This window comes from Neodiprion lecontei, chromosome 3 (genome assembly GCF_021901455.1).
Source record: "Neodiprion lecontei isolate iyNeoLeco1 chromosome 3, iyNeoLeco1.1, whole genome shotgun sequence".
NCBI classification, from domain to species: Eukaryota; Metazoa; Arthropoda; class Insecta; order Hymenoptera; family Diprionidae; genus Neodiprion; species Neodiprion lecontei.
The window spans coordinates 27809163-27828054 of NC_060262.1; the positions used below are offsets into that span (position 1 = coordinate 27809163).

General features: G+C 37.2%; 1 protein-coding gene and 1 long non-coding RNA gene across 3 annotated transcripts; one reads left to right on the forward strand and one right to left on the reverse strand.

The window, feature by feature from the left end:
- Window positions 1–216: 216 nt before the first annotated feature.
- LOC124293484 lies at window positions 217–6518 on the reverse strand. Its single transcript, XR_006903345.1, has 3 exons — window positions 6427–6518; window positions 4615–4821; window positions 217–1300 (listed from the first exon to the last, which is right to left on the reverse strand). It is a non-coding gene; the product is annotated as an uncharacterized LOC124293484 (long non-coding RNA).
- On the forward strand, window positions 6514–12308 carry LOC107218050 (nose resistant to fluoxetine protein 6). 2 transcript variants are annotated; one of them, XM_046734414.1, is made up of 13 exons: window positions 6514–7170; window positions 8270–8514; window positions 8602–8795; window positions 8891–9009; window positions 9135–9362; window positions 9499–9715; window positions 9975–10140; window positions 10375–10454; window positions 10572–10667; window positions 11218–11347; window positions 11553–11727; window positions 11808–11950; window positions 12084–12308. In XM_046734414.1, exons 1-13 carry the CDS (start codon window positions 6954–6956, stop codon window positions 12207–12209), a joined length of 2136 nt encoding a protein of 711 aa, XP_046590370.1. In that variant the 5' UTR covers window positions 6514–6953; the 3' UTR covers window positions 12210–12308. The 2 variants fall into 2 exon arrangements, with proteins under 2 accessions (XP_046590370.1, XP_046590371.1); XM_046734415.1 differs by lacking the exon at window positions 6514–7170 and adding an exon at window positions 7465–7547.
- The last annotated feature ends 6584 nt before the right edge of the window (window positions 12309–18892 follow it).

Consider the following 18892-nt stretch of genomic DNA (forward strand, 5'->3'; position numbering starts at 1 on the left):
TGGTTAGGGATATTTGAGTACGTATTTTGGAAGGAATAACAGTCCAAGGTTTAATTACTGGTTCTTAATTGAAATGACTACATGTTTTGAAGGAATCCGGATTCAATCGTACGGTAGAAAATGTATGCATTGTTGGGAAATAATACCGTATATGACTCGTTGTAACTCGAAGGGTTTGAAGAATGGAGTAACTGGAAAATCTCCTTTCTCTGTTGCAATTGTGTATTGTGTATTACACAATAGCCGAATCGAAACGTACCTACCATTTTTTTTTTTATAGAAGAAGCAAAATAAAAACCTAGGTGGAAAAACGACTTAACATTTTGTCGAAATGGAAATTTACAAAGTTACCGTTATGGTTAACGCCAATCAAAACAAGTGGAATAATACAAGTTTTGATAGAGAAATTATAATCGGTAGTCAAAATTAGGTTGTCTTAGCTCTAAAGAATTGAGTTTCGTCATTATTGTACAAAAATCAAGTAAATTCTTTCTAACATGCCAATGTACATTGAATACTGAGATAAGTACCAATTAAGTTCAGTACATGATTTCATCTTTGAATCGCATACGAAGGAAAATAGCTGAAATCAAAGTAACGACTATTACACCTATCTTTAAATAGCTTTAATGATTTCATACATGGATTTATGTGTTCATTTTCCGTAGTTCTTAGAAATTGCAAAATTTCGTCGCATGTTAGAATTTTCCAGTATGGGCAAATAACATGGATTTATATTATTAGAATAGTAAAAGTATGAAGAAAATTTGTACTAAATGAAAAATAGCTTGTCAAAATCCTTGCGTTGAGTTACATGATGTAAGAATCATAGCGCCAGTAGTGTCAGTACTAAAGTATAACAGTTCTCCAGCTCGTCAACATGTATCAAAGCGTTATTATCGTATATGCGCCCAAAATTTGATTTTCGATATCTGTAATACGGGCCTAAAACAGCGGTGTGCAAAGCTGTTGCGGAGCATGAACCGTATAAAGCACTATGCACTGTTGCGCATGCGCATTTTGTCGTATTGAGTACTGCGTGCTGTTGCGCACGCGCATTAAAAAGCACTGTGCACCACTACACACGCGCACTCGAAGCGAACTGCGTAAGAGTAGAGTCTGATCAGGAAGAAGAGATAAGGAGAGGAATCTCCGTCGTGCTGGTCTGCAAAAAGTGATTCACGTTTCGAAGTACTGGTAGTGCTGATGCCTCATCTTTGTATTCTGAGTAGGTGTGGCTAGTGAGCGCGTGTTGTCATCGTCCCCATTTACATGTTGACAGAAACAATATCACACATTCCTGAAACATAATCAACAACTGTAATTATATAACGTTATTATATTCAGATATCTTATTCGAGGATGAATGTGGAATAGAGATTTGATTTAAATTTGTTACATGAATGCGTATTCGGTAAGATTATAGTTTCGTCGAACAAGAATTTCCAGCAAAAGATGTCGAAACAAACGAAGAACAGCGGTTTTGTACGTCCTTAAGGTGTACGGTACAACTCCTGTGCCCACAAGGCCAACAGCAGAACAAAACCACAATTTTTTCCCCATACAGGGTAATGGACTTTCTAGGGATAGACCCACGTACGCGCATGTGACATATTTGTAATATATCTGTATGTAACCGCAAATGTTTTCGATACTTATTGGAAGATTTTGCTATGCGACAATTCCGACAGTCGAGTACTTTCACCAACCCCCACTCAGGTACTATGCATCAGGATGAAATGATGTCCGGTATCTGACGTCGGAGCTGTTATAGTATGATGACATTTTAATGTATTCACAAGTAATCTGAAGAGATAAAAAAGATAAATAACTTTCACAACAGGAATCGATAACGCGGACTATCAGTCTACTTGAGAAAGGTATTTCTCGTGAAATGCACTTCCTGAAGAGACAGAAAAATGTTTATTTGCACTGGGACGAGTCCCCTCAGGCGGTATATAGAACATGCGTCATATAAATATAAAATGTGTATAAGCACAAAATAAAATAAAACCAACAACAAAATTCAAACTAAAGTTGAAAAAGAATAACAGAAGAAGAGAGATAAAAATGGATTGGACTAAAATGAGCAGTAAATAAAGATGAAATAAATAAACAAGAAAATAGATAAAAGTAAAAATAACATAAGTCAAGACAGAAGAAATTTGATAAAAGAATTGGTACAGGTGTAAAAAATAAGAATTAATCTAAAAAAAAAATGTTGAGGTAAAAATTAAAAATAAATATTAGTTTAAAGAGTAGTAGGAAAATGCGGAGTGAATTCGCGGACGACAAAACAGAGAAGACGACGTAAAAACTAAGACATACCGTAAGTATTTGAGCATAACAACTCGAGAAACATAAGAAAATATATGAGTAAATAAGTAGATAACTAAATAAATAAACAAATAGAGCCAGGGTGAAAATTAACTCGTGACAATGGCAAAGAGCGGACTAGTAAAGTAGGGAACAATAAATAGGATACATATAAAAATAAAGTTGATAAAGTGAAATAAAATGAAATAAAATAGCCACGAAATGACGAAGAAGAAACACAACTACTGCAGAGAATTGAATCTGTGCTGTTCGAGGTGTACGTAATATGTACAAAGCTTGGCCTTGAATGTAGCTAACGTATCACTGTCAACAATAACCGATGGAAGTGAATTCCACAAGTTGAAGGTAGTAACTATAAATGACTTTTGAAAACAGACAGCGTGGCAAGGCGGAATCCAAAGCCGAGCAGTAGCCCCCACATTAGCAACAATACGTTGCAACCACACCTCAGCTAGATAAGCTGGCCTACCAGAGCGTAAAATAGTAAAAAGATAAGAAACAATTGAGTATAAACTCCTACATCGCTGAGTTAGCCAACCCAGCTTAAGTCGGAATCCCATAATGTGCTCATTCTCCTCGCAACACATGAGATAAATCTAACACAGACTTTAATAAGTCGTTCGAGCTTGATATCGAATGCACCAGGTAGGTTGTTATAAACTGCTGAACAATAGTCGAGGTGAGGAAATATAAGAGCCGTAATCAATCATTTACGAGGATCCAGAAAACAGTTCATCGTTGGTCTTCAAATGATACGAAACCCTGTTCACCCTGCCACATAGGTATATGCCAGATCAACGTGTTCGTTACGTCATGCTAGTGTCGGAGTCATAATTATAGATCAAGATTCCGGAATTTATTAAATTATCGATTGTACGATTTCCGATAGTAATCAGTGGGCGCTGAAAAGCATCTAGCCTGTTAATGAACGTGGAACTACCGCAAAACATTCCCTTGATCTTTTGAAAATTAATTCTCAAGCAATTGTTACCGGCTCAATAATTAGTCGCTCTTACATCAGGCGGGACTTTACTAACGCCGTCGGCAATATTCGATGTCAGGAATGTAATGTTAATTTGAAGGTCATCAGCATGTCAAACATGTTACTGAATCGTGTCGACGAGGGAAAATCGTTAACAAGAATGAAAATAAGTTAATAGGTATCTATTAAGATAGAATTATGAGTAAACCTAGGGATGATTATAAGTACTAGGCAGGCAGGCACGCATAGAAATAAATTAGAGTAGGTAAATACGTGAAAATTCAATAACAATAAATAAAGTAATACAGTATACTCAAAAAAAATGTAAAAAAGAGAAAAGTGAAATGAGCGCGATCTTTCACATAGCGTAGAACGCTGATCTGTTTGACAGAATCACTCTTTTAGCCTAAATAAATTTTCAAGAGGGTGCCACGGTAGAAAAGCGCAAGTTATTTTCTTCTGTAACACCCTAATCACCCTACATCCTTGTTACGAGCGAGCAATGCACTTCATGAGCGCATGATTCGCACTCACTGATTTGACTGGTTGTTTTCTGACCGTCAAGTCAATTATTGGTTTATTTTCATGAATGAGTGTAGATTATTTATTTAGTGTGAGGTTTGGACTGACGACGGCCACTAACAATAAGCTAAAAATAATTGATGCATCGATTAATCTAGTCCAAAAAAATCGAATATGACTCGATTGAATCGATAAAGAAGAATCGATTAAACCATTATTTTGAATTTTTGTGAAACGGTGCATTTGAAACCAAAATTTCGCAAATTTTATTGAACAATATATACTGCTTTCGAAGATACGGCATCGTGAAACAAGCAAGAAGTTAGGACGGATAAATAGTTCTTGGCGTTGATTCGCTAGCGTGAATCTTAATTCGATATGTTTAACATTTGGATTTCTACAGGCACTTTTATGACGGAATTATACCTTTTCGCAGAAGCTCTATAATCAGTAATTTCGTATGTGAAATAATAGGACAGTCGATCTGCCTCTTTCTGCAATGAACCAACGGATCTTGAATCGACTCTACAGAGTGAAGTAAATACGTATAATATAATTGAAGAGAAAATTTATTGTGCAACAGGCAGGATGCGTTGCGTGATAGATGCCTTATTGCGTAATTTCGAGGACTCTAAAAATATCATACTGAGGATTTCAAACTCGGTACTTTCGATTTACCTGTGATATTTCTTAATTTCGATTGTTTAAACTTCGATCACCGACAATGGACAATAATTGTCTATTCAGAAGCATATTCGAATTTGGGACAGTACCTTCGCTGTAATGCTGAATTCTTTTCCTTGCCAACTCCCGTTTTCTTTCATCCGTGAACAGTTTCAGAGCGTACAGAGATCATTCTCCTGTAATGATGCTACTCTGGTCTCAGTTCCAACTCGCTTGACCTCGTACTCAAGCTCGTCAATATCTGTCATGTTTTTTTGCCGATTTGCACAGTTGTCTCGACACTCCTTCCCACTGGACTTTAGTAATCAGCGATCACCACATTTCAAATTGAAAACAAAGGATTAGAATTCAACAGACTTTACGTGCTGTGATGAAAACAGTAACCTCCCTATTCATTGAATATTTTCAACTTTCTTAGCGGAATTTGGAAATTGGCAAGACATAATGGTACTTAATAACCTTAGAAACAATGACCAAACTTGCGCGCACGCTTATTGTAAGCAGAGTCAGCAGAAGTTATTAAAAATCAAAAGCTATACAAGAAGAAAGCTGTAATTTGTACACTCCGCTATAATTTGATCTATTCAATAATAAATTAGGTCTTTATAACGCCATTTTAATCGAAGAAATTTGGGAATCCATTTATTTGAATGAATTTTTTATTGTTTATTTTGGAATTCTTTCGTTTTTGAAGCGAATGCTTTAGCAGTTTTTATAGTCTTATAACACACCTATCATTTCAAGTGACCAGGGTAGACATTAAATTTGCTCACTTCACGTTCATTTAAAGTTACAATTCAATGAGTTATCGAAGTCAACTTAAATTGAACATGAGTTTTGAAATTGTCCGGAATACTTGGAAAAAGCTAGAATTCGGAAAAGTCCGTATTTTTTTATGTCTTGCGGTATTGTTTCTCAAATCTGCCGCCTTATAGGCCTTGGTCTACTCGTCTTATTGATAAATCTGATACCGAATCGCTTTATAGCTAAGTCACTTCAGAAGTATAAGATTCCTCTAGGTTTCAAATTACTGCAGTTTTATCAATATAAATTACAGAATAAAATTTTGTTCCTCATCCATTCGCAATCACCTGTCGTTGCAATATATACACTGGGAGAAATGAATATTGAAGCAATTCATTTAATTGTTGAATAATATTAATAGAGGGCAGAAGAACGTGTCTACCTAATATTTACAGTAGTACTGCTTGGTTTGAAAAACAGCAATAAATGTAGGAAGCTATTCGCGGCTTGGGGTCAAGTGTAAAACCAACAATACCAGGAATTCATTTCGAAGACTACCGTATGCAGTCTGCATTTGATAAAATTGATACGCAAGCTTGGCACAACCGTTGAGTAAAATATCATCGTTATGCTTACCATAAATTTAGAAAGTTGTATGTGTGTTTCAGCTGCAATAAAATTGTGAGTACACGAAGCCGCGAATATAATGATGAGTTTTCTTCATGCTCACTATAAATCGGAGAATATGATATTGCTGCAACAACTATTTTCCTCAAAGTTGAATTTCGCAAGTTACACGACGTTGCCGTGGTGAAAAATATCCAAGAACCCTCAGAGAATAATGTCATTACAGTGAATGCAAGACCGAGCTAATTGGCTTTAATATAAATTTCCACTCGACCGTGTAACCATATAATTTTACTGTCGAGGTGCGAGTATTTTTTTCATAATTCATACATTCGTGGGTATAAACGGAAGAGTATGATTGGTATATTATGGAATTCAGGTGATTGACGATAAGATACCAAAATCGAATTAACAATAAGTGAGGAGAAGTGGGAATCAAATTTATCGTGCACAGTCCTGTAACTACAAATGAAGTGGTCGTAAATTACTAAGCGACTCCTGTCAAGGATTACGTAAATATATAAACGTACGAGCCCCGAGTGAGGAACAGTGTTGACCCCACCAGATCTCGGCGCTGTTTTCTCTTGGATTCTGCAAAGAATTCTGCGGCATCAGTCCTTGCTTAGACGCCCGGCACCTTGGCCGTATTTCACGGTTTTTTTTCCCCTCTGTGTTGGGGTCTGCAATCGAGTGAATTATTCCAACAATAGAAACGATCGGAAAGGTTCATTTTTCGCGCTCCAGTTCACCTCTAGAACGCTATGAATCAACTTTTGGTAAATTTTCCTGCGCGGGATGGTTTTTGAATATTATTTAAATTCGTAGCACAAATGAAACTTCTTTAGATCGCGAGTTAACGTGTTATCTCTCATAATTTTAGGAAGTAAACCTCCGTGATTAATTCAAGAATCGTTACTGACATCCCCGTTTATCGATTATTTTACAACACAGATTGATCACTAAACAAAGCTCTCTTTCATCGTGTCTTTAGCGACAAATCGAACCCTCGTAAAATTGTAAACGAAAAATAAAATACACGCTCCGTTAGTAAGCCAACATGGCACTGTTAAATATGTGCAGTATCGCGTTGTATTTAACACTTTTAACCACCATGTGCGTCGAAAACATATCAGCGACATCGGAAACAATGGAGAGAACGCTTCCGGCTTACGCCATCGCGCTGAAAGGTAGCTTGCTAAATTCCAGCTTGTGTCATGAAGAACTGGAAATCTTCAGGACAGCCGTTGATCAACGCAAGCTATGGGCGCTGAAAAGTTAGTATAATCAATTCTATGTGATATGAAATCCAGGTATGCGACAAATGAGTATGGGCACTTATCTTCAAAGACCATAACGCGCTATAGTAGCTGGACTAGAATGTTATGTGATTTTCTGTTTATATTGTAAATGCGAAAATTGATCATCTCTTGTACCGTTAGTAACATTCGAGAGCGAATTAGGATATGATTCGGTTTTAAGGAGAAAGCTTTCGTAACATAATGACGGCAGTCTGCGCGTGAGTTTGTTTGAACAGGGTAAGCTGGTCGAATGACCGCGAGGTCGTCGAGATTTGTTGACAGAGTTGAAAGTGAGACGATGGAACGAGAATTTCGGAAAGTGGGATTCTACGAAGTATTACATCCGATTGTAGGTAAAATCCGGAAATCGAATACAATAAATCGGAAATGTCATCATCATTAGCTACTCAAACATCCTAAGAATTCCGGCATCGGTATTGGGATTCAGTTAATACAGATCAACTTTCACGCCTTGTGCGGTTACGCAAGAAACTTGTTTTGCCAGGACGATAGAAAAGTACACGATACCTTATTCACCGTATTTTTGTTTTCATGCAAACGTCAAAACGGGATCTATAAAGGGAAAGAGAGAGTAAAAGAGACTCGACAAATGTAGAATGCGCGTAGGAAAGTGAACGCATACCTGTAGTTGCATAATCGGTTTGATTCGTAAACAAATGACCCGGACGTAATACGTTGAGTTTCACATAATAACACAGCCCGCGTTGTCTCGTAATGCACTCAGCTTCGTCTACCCGGCTCTATACGGAATACCGTTGAATTTTCTTTGCCTCGCAATACTAAATCATTTCTTTCACTACGTATACTTGTACAATATTATACATGTACTATAATATCATACATGCATGCGCCTGAATCACTTTCATTTCATGCAATCACTCAACCAATTCTCATACCTGGACATTCAAATTTTGGTCGGCTGATAAAATCTGGAAGTGTCGTCGTAGTTAAATTTCTACAAATATGGTTGTAGATTCAGTCATAAGTATGGTGTACCGAGTAACGTGAATAATAATTGAAAAACAAGTAACAGAAATGACAATTTGACACACAGTGCTGGACTCCAGCGGGGCGGCCAAACCAGGTTTCATTTACGGCAATAATTATTGGCTGGGAAGCAGAAGCCAGTGCGAAGATGCGTCCAATACGAATCCGTTGATCATCGCGGACGAGGAACTTCGAAATAACTCCAAGTACCGCGATCCGGAACAGGAATATCCACCGTTTCCGCTCAACTACTTTGTCACACATTTCCGCCACAACAGCACTCTTCAGTATCACGTCAGATTGCCGAACGAAGTAAGTACCTTAATTTGTTCCGAACCACAAAATACAACAACCAATTTGTTTCTCTTACGGTCCGCGTTCATCCGTTTCTTCTTCCAGGATCTAATCACGTTAGGACTGTGTCTGCCGGCGTCTTGTACGTCGAAAGAGTTGAGTCTGATTTTGAAGAAGATATTCCAAGAAAGAACGCTTCTGGCTGGAAATCTGTACTCTGCCGATTTCAAGTTGGCGGAAGTCAGAGATCTCAATGACGATCATCAATGGCTGGTGGATGGAAAAATAATTCTTGTTGCGTGAGTAGCATTTTCTAACAGTCACGCACTTCACGATGGATTTCCGTATTGTGGTGATGAAAGTACTGTAATTTTTCACAAGTCTCCCTTCTCAGAATACTTCTAGTCCTCACTATTGGAATGGTAATTGTCGGAACAACTTACGATGTACTCGTCCATCAAAAGCAGATTCAGGCCCAAAAAATATCTTTGCATAACAACAACGAGTGCTGCTGTGAGTCGATTTCCACGTATGCTACCAATATGGCCACGTATTTAAATGCAAGAGTGTCTGCCTGCGCCGTGGAGCCACGAATATTCTCACTCGAAATATCTATTTATTTCAAACCCATGTTACAGACGTGAAAAAAACGGCGAACACGACAGAGTCTGCGGTTGTTCTTCCAGAATTCAAACAGACTACCATAGCAAAATTTATACTGTGCTTTTCGTGTTATACCAACACAAAGATCATACTTGATACAAAATTGAGCTCTGAAGCCGTACCTGTGATTCATGGTCTTAGATTTTTGGGAATGATGTGGATTATCATGATACACACGATTTTTTACATGGCTGATTACGTCGGTGAGTCGTTCTTCCATCCCTTTATATCATCAGAATTAGATGCGATTCGTGTTTCAAGGCAATTTACAAGATAACATGATTTTTCATTCCATTTGTATCCAACGACGATCCAGATCTGTAAGCTTGTTAATTATAGATAATAAGCCGTGGGCATGGCGGAAGGCTGAAGGATTTGCAGTCCAGGTAATAGGCAACTCAACTTTGTCAGTTGACACGTTCTTCTTCATGAGTGGATTTTTAGTCTCTTACTTGTATTTGAACTCCAACAAAGGCAAGAAAGAGGATAACAAGTCGGTCGATTGTGTTGGCAAGGTAAATGAGTTTGCCCTCACAGTTCTCAGAAGATTCATTAGGTAAGCATTCGTACGTAATATTTTCTCCATGAAAGGAGAACATACGGATTGTGAACTGTAAGCTTAGGTTTCCTTTCACGAATATACAAGCGAGCCTTTTTTTTGTTTTTCGTATCAGCGCGTCTTGGAATATCAGAGGGTAAACAATTTTGAATGCTGAAAAAAAATAAACCTGAATTGACTATACCGGTTTTGTTAAATAAATTTGGATATTCCCGTTATCATTGACATTAAATAATTGTAAGATGAAACCTTGCAGGCTGACTCCAGCATACATGATGGTATTAGGTTTATTACAAATAAATGCTGGTTGGTACGGAAAGACATCACAATTCTACATGACGGAAAGGCCGCAAGAAGTTTGCGCCAAGTATTGGTGGCGAAATATCCTGTACATCAACAATCTTTTCGGCAGAGAAACAATGGTATGAAATAAGCACGCTTAGATATTATTCCGCACCCATTATAGTCTCTTGTAAAGAATTGATCGTGATACGTGATTAAATTTCGCATTAGCCGATGCAAAACTAAACGTAAAATTTGTATCTCAATTTTGATCGCCTTTCTGCTCACGCTTGGTAATTCGAAGGTACTTTATTTACCGGGTAATACCGTTTATGGTTTTCAATAACACATTCTTAAAAATTTTTATGTCACAGTGCATGACATGGAGCTGGTACTTGTCGAATGACATGCAGTTTTTCATCATTGCAACATTCACGTTGATTTTATCGTCAGTGTAAGTGGTATAAATAATGTATTTTTCAAGATAAATAATCTGGATGAAAATGCTTCGTTAGATCAGTACAAATGTTACACTTTGGTTTCAAAATAATTTGCATCATTCACGTTACAGATTTTTCTACACGGCAGTTGGCGTGCTGATATCTCTTCTGATTTCCTCCACAATTTTAACCGGATACATTTCATATATTTACGAATATGTACCAACGTAAGTGTATATCTGACTCAAACAAGATCGTTTTCCGTTGACTTCATAAATATACGTTCCCATCCGGTCACAAGACCGGATAAGCTTAGATTTAATAGTTTCATAATACAAATAAAGTGTAACTGCTCGCTGGGTAAAATTTTCGTGTATCACACGTAAAACAGTGTCGTTCAATTACGGTGATACTAAACAGAAGTCCATAAAACACTTATAAACCAGCGGAATCAAAATACGGAAGTTAGCTATGAATTCGTGGTATTGTACAGGTTCAAATGTACATTAATTTTCGACCAACTAGTTTAACTGAAAAAAAATTGAAGAAACCGATCAGCACAATTTTACTTGTCCTTAGGAACTAAAATTTGTCGTAGCCGACGACGCCGCAATTTAGGTTTCAATTCAAGTTTTTGAGCCCCGTTTTATTCGATATGAGAAACAGGTTTGGTGAACGAAAAATGTGAAAATATTCAATATTTCAGTATTTCTTGAAAAAACATCAATCGGAAAAGCTCCACAACTTCCACTGGAAAATGAGAATTTTTTTTTACAGAATGGACGCGCAGTTTAACATGTTAGAAATTTTATATGATCCACCTTGGACGAGAATCGGACCTTACATAATCGGAGTTGCGACGGCATATATATTGATAAAATTGAACAAGAAACTGGACGTGAAGAGGGTGAGTTTTGAGCAAAGCCGTACAGATAGGATGATTCCGGGTGAGATGGCCGTAGCTCACACCTCACCTATGGCCATCTCACCCGGAATTAATCCGTTAATGTCCGTTACCTCGAGTATTCAGCATTCGAGTATTACTCGTCGTTACACCAGATGATCCGAGAAGTGACACGATGGGTAATGAACAGTAAACTTAAAACTTGCAGAGAAACATCGTCCTGGGCTGGTGCCTTGGCAGTTCGTGCAACATTTTAGTCCTCTTTGGTTTGTGGGAGAGACACATTTCCGTCCTAACGTCAGCCTTTTACGTTGCCCTGAGCAGAACCGTATGGGCCGTAGGGATTGCATGGCTCGTAATAGCCTGCAGCACGAATCATGGCGGTAACTACGTCAAATCAATTGAACATAGAGTTGAACGATTTAGATATAGCAACGTAACTCTGAATTTTTGTTTTTGTTAGGAATCGTCAATAAAATCCTTTCATACAAGGGTTTTGTACCGCTGAGCAGGCTGACATACTGCGCATATCTCTTAAATCCATTTCTCATCAATTCGGTGTATCTTCATGCAGAAACGCCGATACACGTGGATTTTCTGCCTATCGTGAGTAGACGTGTGATTCAGTTCTAGGAAAAAGTGTATCTAAAAAAAATAAGTTATCGCACACACGTAGATCTGGATAATAATGGATATGGAAAATCTATTCAATTTGCAACATTGTGATTTGTTTTTCAAGGCTACGCTGTTCTTCGGGAACTTCGTCATCACGTACTTCTGTGCTTATGCATTGTCATTGCTGTTTGAAACTCCCATTGTGCTGTTGATGAGAATGCTAACCGCATTTATGAAGCAAAAAAGATGAGACTCCTATTGCTGTCTTGTTTTATGTACATTGTATAATTTAATGTTAAATATTATTATTTTTACGAGAATCTGTGAATTTATAGTCGGATGCTGGATTGTTTGATAGTAAAACATTGAAAAAAAATTAACAGTATGCAAAATTTATCAAAAATTATTCTACCAATATTAAAATAATTCAGAAGGGGAATGCTGATATCCAGGCGCAATCGTAACACGGATCACCTATTGTATTAACACTGCGAAAAACCTCACCTTGCAAAAAAAAATTCTCCTCTACTTCAAAACACGTTTCACCACACACGCGACTGTTGCCCGTCATTTTCCAACATGCGTGTGTGCTTGTGTGTGCGAACGCAGAAAATGTCATATCACGAATTCCGGGAAAACGCCTTCATGGGTTAGGATGAAAGTTCGTTCTAGCTTGAAAAAAATTCATAATTTTCCTAGAATTTGGTACGTAATATTTCATTTTTAATTTTGAGATTACTCTAAATTGACATATACAGGATTTTATATTTTCAGTGAAATGGTCAATCGTCTCGAGAATAGCAGATTGCACCGAAGAATATTTTAGACAAGTCTTGTAGGGTTTCGGGGGGGAGGGGGCATGAAAAAGCTCCATCTACAAACTTGTTTTTTATGCGTACTTTTTTCTGTCTCGGTATTGTTTATCACTTTGAAATTTTTTGCGTACAACAGTTAGCCCCGGTCTCTTCGGTTCAAACACCTACCAAACCAAACCGAGCTGAATGAATTCATTATAAACGCACTTGTCCTTCCTGCCAGAACTCGCAGAAATTTTTCCACGTTAAACAACGTTCGAATAGCTACAGTTTATTACTTATTAACGCGTACTTTATACAGAGTTAGAGGCCATGGTTGAATTTAAAGATTAAAGATTGGCAATATGCGTATCAGTCGAAGTGGTAGTTCCATGTGTGTATCGCATACCATTGTGTGCAGAGATTCAGTATTTGACGAAAAAAACAGTCAGTTAATTAAAGCACTATAGGTACGAATGACAGTGACAAATGCGAAAAAATAGAAATTGTTACCATTACCTGTTGAATAGGAAGGTACCGAATCTACATGAGTGAAGACGGTCGGTATGGTAATTAAAGTGCTCGTTGAATTGAAATAAATCAGGAAATTGCTGAGCTATTTGCCAAACGCAGTCTATGAACTGTAGAAATACCGGAGACCTGCCGGCATCACTGTAATGCTCGGCTCCATGACCGATTCTCTCTAAAAAACAGGAAAGATATCGTAGCAGGGGAATAGGAGGGATGAATATTTAAAGGACGTTCAGATACTTAATATGTACTGGTGTCTTTTTTTTAAATCTTCACGTTTCTAACGCGCACATCACCTGGGCGGTTAAGAATACAACAGGCGCGTTTGAGCATTCGCGTCCATTATAAGTTAAGTGCGATGCCTTATCCCAACATTCCTATGGTCGCAAAAGGCACCGTACTTTGTATACTCAACAAAGTCAGGCAAAAATCGAAATTCAAAATACAAGTATCAAAATTTTTTCAGTTTAGACTAAAAGTAGAAATATATACACCGTTACAGTTTTTTTCACATTCATTCGTTTCCACCAATGTTTCGTTTCATATGCGGCATCTATTTGTTCATTACATTTAGCAATCTTATCCGTGAATGGATATGGAAGAGAAACAAACCAAGTTCAAAACTACAGGCGATATTCGGGGATCCGTGCCAGCCACCGACGTCTGATATCCGTCAAATAAATCCACAAGTACACCTTGAACGGCCAGATCTTGTACCCGATTAGTCTACTATAAAATCAGAACCACTTTTGTTGTGTCGAGATTCCTTTCCTCACCTCTTACTTCCTGGGTCTGATGCACAGTCCGCGTTGCAGGTCATTTCAGGCTCTTGTTACGGGCATCAAAACTTGTTTTTAACGCATTAATGATAAAAAATGTTGCATGTAATCGAGGTCGAAACCGGGAAACGGTGACTCACGTGCGAGCTCCGGACTTGTCTCCGGCTCGCGCGCACATTTATCGCCATTCCCTGGCTTACGTTACTTGATGCGTAAAGTACTAGTAGAAAGAGTACAATTTCGAAAATCTTCAGGTGAGTTGAAAAATTAAGGACGGAGCCAGGGATCGAACCTGGTATCTAGAGATGCTTTACCGGAGACTTACTCCACTAGACCACCTAGCCGCCCTGTCTACAGTGTCATTAATTTCTCTCATCACCTGTATTCGAAATTGTTTTGTTTTCGTGTGCCTTGAATATCTACATGTTTATACATTTGTATATATTTATTGTAGATTTTAATAAAATTTACTAACCAAGCTCATTCGTGTGAGATATCCAATCTTGGAAAATTTATTGGAAAATGTTCACTGGTTCTGGAGATACTACACCATGGAACAAACAAAAAGCTGGGCCAAATAAATAGTTCTTGGCGATGATTCGCTAGCGTGAATCTTGATTCGATATGTTTCTCATTTGTATTTCTACAGGCACTTTTATGACGGAATTATACCTTTTCGTAGAAGCTCTATAATCAGTAATTTCGTATGTGAAATAATAGGACAGTCGATCTGCCTCTTTCTGCAATAAACCAACGGATCTTGAATCGACTCTACAGAGTGAAGTAAATACGTATAATATAATTGAAGAGAAAATTTATTGTGCAACAGGCAGGATGCGTTGCGTGATAGATGCCTTATTGCGTAATTTCGAGGACTCTAAAAATATCATACTGAGGATTTCAAACTCGGTACTTTCAATGTACTTGTGATATTTCCTAATTTCGATTGTTTAAACTTCGATCACCAACAATTGATGATAGTTGTCCATTCAAAAGTATACTCAAAATTCGGACAGTACCTTCGCTGTTATGCTGGAAGTATTCCTTTCCTCGCATACTCGCGTTCTCTTTCATCCGTGAACAGACTCGGAGCGTACAAAGATCGTTCTCAGATCAGTTCTCGCTCACAATCAGTTCTCAGTTTCAAATCGCTTGAAGTCGTAGTTAAAAATTGAAAACAGGATTAGAATTCAGCGAATTTTACATTCTGTCACATTTACTTCTGTTTCTGCAACTTGTTGAAAGTTTTTACTGACTGAAACACAAATGGATGGATAGCAAAGTTAACGTTCTACCCTTTAGGCTCATTCGCACCCTCTTCTACCAACAATTATACGTAATATACATTTAGTAGATGAATTGATCAGACAGTCTACATTTTTATTGATCACACGGAATGCAGCTAGATTAGGAGATTTATCTAATTCAGCCATTATTAACATAAAATAATAAAGAGTTACGTATATACTGTATTAATTATCATATTGACCTTTAAGAGAAATTATGTACCTACCATCTAAAAAGCGCGCTTAAAAGACTTGTGGAGAATAAAAATTTGCAAAGATATTTGAGGAAAAAATATCTAAAATTTCGAAAAATGTTACGATGAAACCCGAACGTGGAGAAGTCTGTAATGACTTTTTTCGTGTGTTTCATCAAAATACATTATATATGCATGCCTTTTTGTCGAAGACTAGACGGAAACTATAAGTGGTCCATGAGCTGTTATGGTAAAATAGAATTCGAATAGGAGACAAAAAATTTTGATGCATTGGGTAATGATACGGACGGAGACCTGTTCGATTTATGTGTATATTTTTTTGGCAAATTTTCTTTCAACGTGTAAAACACTGCATTCAAAGTTATTTGCATTCCAAAAAGTGCTGTCCATATAAATACAGTGGCGCGCCTAGACATAAAAGTTTTTTTTTGCAATCTAGCATTCACTGCAGTGACGGATTTACAGATTTCTTAGGAGTAGGCCGATAAATTTTTTAACAAGTAACGTGTATTAACGAAATAATGCACACGGAGAAAAGAAAACACATATATTTTTATTGCATTGCAAATTCAAATTTCCTCTTTCATATTATTTCAGTACCACCATGAGGATATTGAGTTAAAATTGAAAATCTGGAAAACGGTTGACTCTGTCTGCCGGCCTAAAAACTTTCTGCTGCTTTTGAGCTTATAGAGTTCGATGATATTATTTTTAATTCATCTTCGACGTCTCCGAACTCGAAAATACTTCCTTGTACACTGGTATTTTCGAGGTCATCGAGTATAAAAAATGGTTTTTTCTCACTCAGAAATGAAAAAATCCAAAAAATTGAAATTAATTAACAAGTAAGCAATTCTCCAATTTACATTCCAGATCAGTCTTGGTAGAATGAAATAATTAAGAAGGCCATGAAAACAGGTTATTTGGAAAAAAATTTGCATGAATTTTATTCGATCTGACTGTGAGGTGATGGAATATTCGAAAAAAGCGGTTGTTTTTTAAATTCTTCACTGACGATAAAAATTTTTTATAATTTTCGAATCAGTTGGATGCGTACCTATATTATAAATTATTCGGGAAAATTGATCATTATGTTATTTTCTAAATTTCACACCAAATTTTACCACAATTGACATGGTTTTTTCAAGTTTTGTAGAGTAGTTTTCCAGAATAATCAAAAAAACTCTCTTTGCACAATTTTGTTTTCAAAATAACTCGAAATATCCTTAACTGATTGATTTCAAATTTCTACAAAATATAAGTTTTAGTTAGCCCTTCTAAATGCTGCAAAGCAGATCTGAATATGTAAATTCGTACGAGTCATAAAGTATTTACACACACGCTTAACCACACACAAACAGATAGACAGGCACTAAGACATTGCCTTGAAAATAGTCAGAATAGCTCCATAAGACCTTAAGAAATTGATGCCTGATGGAAACTCAATTTTCAAAAATGGGATTGAAATCTATAACTATTTCTTATTCGTGGAAATTATTGAACTTTCTTAGCGGAATTAGAAAATTGACAAGACAAACGGTAATTAATAACCTCAGAAACAATGTTCAATCTCGCATACACGTGTATTATGAGCAGAGTTAGAAGAAGTAATTCAAAAATGAAAAGCTACATAAGAGAAAAGATGTAACTTGTACACTCTACTATAATTTGATCTATTCGATAGTAAATTAGGTTTTCATAATGCCAATATAATCGAAGAAATTTGCGATTCCATTCATTCAAATGAATCTTTGAATTGTTTTTTTCCGAGATCAGGATTTTTTCAAAAGTATGAGATTCCTCTAAGTTGCGAACTACTGTAGTTTTATAAAAATGAATTACGAACTAAAATTTTGTTCCTCATCCATGCGCAGTCACTTGACGTTGCAATACATACACTGGGAGAAATGAGTATTGAAGCGTTTTATTTAGTTGTTTTGAAATGCTAATAAAATGCGGAAAACGTGTCTACGTTTGTTTACCGTAATCCAACTTGGTTTAAAAAACAGCAATAAATGTAGGAAGCTATTCGCGGCTTAAGGTCAAGTGTAAAACCAACAATACCAGTAATTCATTTCGAAGACTACCGTATGCAGTCTGCATTTGATAAAATTGATACGCAAGCTTGGCACAACCGTTGAGTAAAATAACATCGTTATGCTTACTATAAATTTAGAAAGTTGTATGTGTGTTTCAGCTGCAATAAAATTGTGAGTACACGAAGCCGCAAATATAATGATGAGTTTTCTTCATGCTTACTATAAATCTAATACAAAGATACCAAAATCGAATTAAGCGAGAAGAAGTGGGAATCGAATTTATCGTGTAGAGTTGCGTAATTAGGGAACCTGGGATGGAACGCGGTTCCGAATGTTTCAAGCTATACGATGGTTCTGACATGGAAAAAACTTGACGATCTCTTAAAAAAAGGATTTCTCGTTATTTTGATAAACACGTCACACGGCATATGGAGTATTTATCGATAGGACCTTTTTGGCATACCGTTAATGGATAAAAGAGCGTTTACCCCGTTCCGCCTCATATGCGTGGCCAAACGGGGTTTACTGTTTAATATTAATTGAAATAGGCTAGATGTGGTGAATTGATTCGGATTCGTCATCTTCGCTGCCCACACCTACGCATGAGTTGTGGGACCAACTTTTGGCACTAAGAACAAGAAATCCAGCATTCATCAGAAGTCGAATATACCCTGGGAAAAATTTTCTACGCCAAGCTACGAAAGCGTTCCAATGACGCAGAAAACGACCACGACCAAAGTTTTTTACGTCAGTTGGAACATTTTCGTAGTTTGGCGCAGAAAATTTTCGCCAAAGTAGCCCTTCACAGAAGGCCCTTCGCCCCTCGCCGTTCCACCACGGCGCGCGCTTTTAGCTTATTTATTTAAAAAGCGGTACGGTTGGAATAAATGGTCGGAATAATGATGTGATAAGATTGTTGAGACCCTCTATATTGAATATATTGACTATTTGAAATTATTTCGTATACGAAATATCACTTATCTTTAAACAAAGGTCACGTGTTTCATACGACGTTGGTGCGTGAATGTAGGAAATTTTCGGTACCGACTTGTAACGTAAGACTGAATATGAAACAATGGATGCTTACGTTACCTAGTAAGTAACAAACAAAATTAGTGACGGTTCTGACAAATGGAGGTGTTTTACTAAGAAGATAAGGGGGGTATCCCGTTCTGCCCCGGGTTACCCTACAAATAAACAGTGTTTGGAAATTACTAAACCACTTCTTTCGAGGATGACGCAAATATATAAACGTACGCGCCCCGAGTGAGGACCAGTGTTGACCCCAC

Excerpts from the sequence above, each read along its gene's own strand:
- LOC107218050 (XM_046734414.1), top strand. The coding sequence starts at position 6,954 with ATGGCACTGTTAAATATGTGCAGTATCGCGTTGTATTTAACACTTTTA. Across the intron at positions 8,515-8,601 it reads ACGTCAGATTGCCGAACGAA|GATCTAATCACGTTAGGACT; the intron begins GTAAGTACCTTA and ends TTCTTCTTCCAG. Across the intron at positions 9,363-9,498 it reads TTACATGGCTGATTACGTCG|ATAATAAGCCGTGGGCATGG; the intron begins GTGAGTCGTTCT and ends TGTTAATTATAG.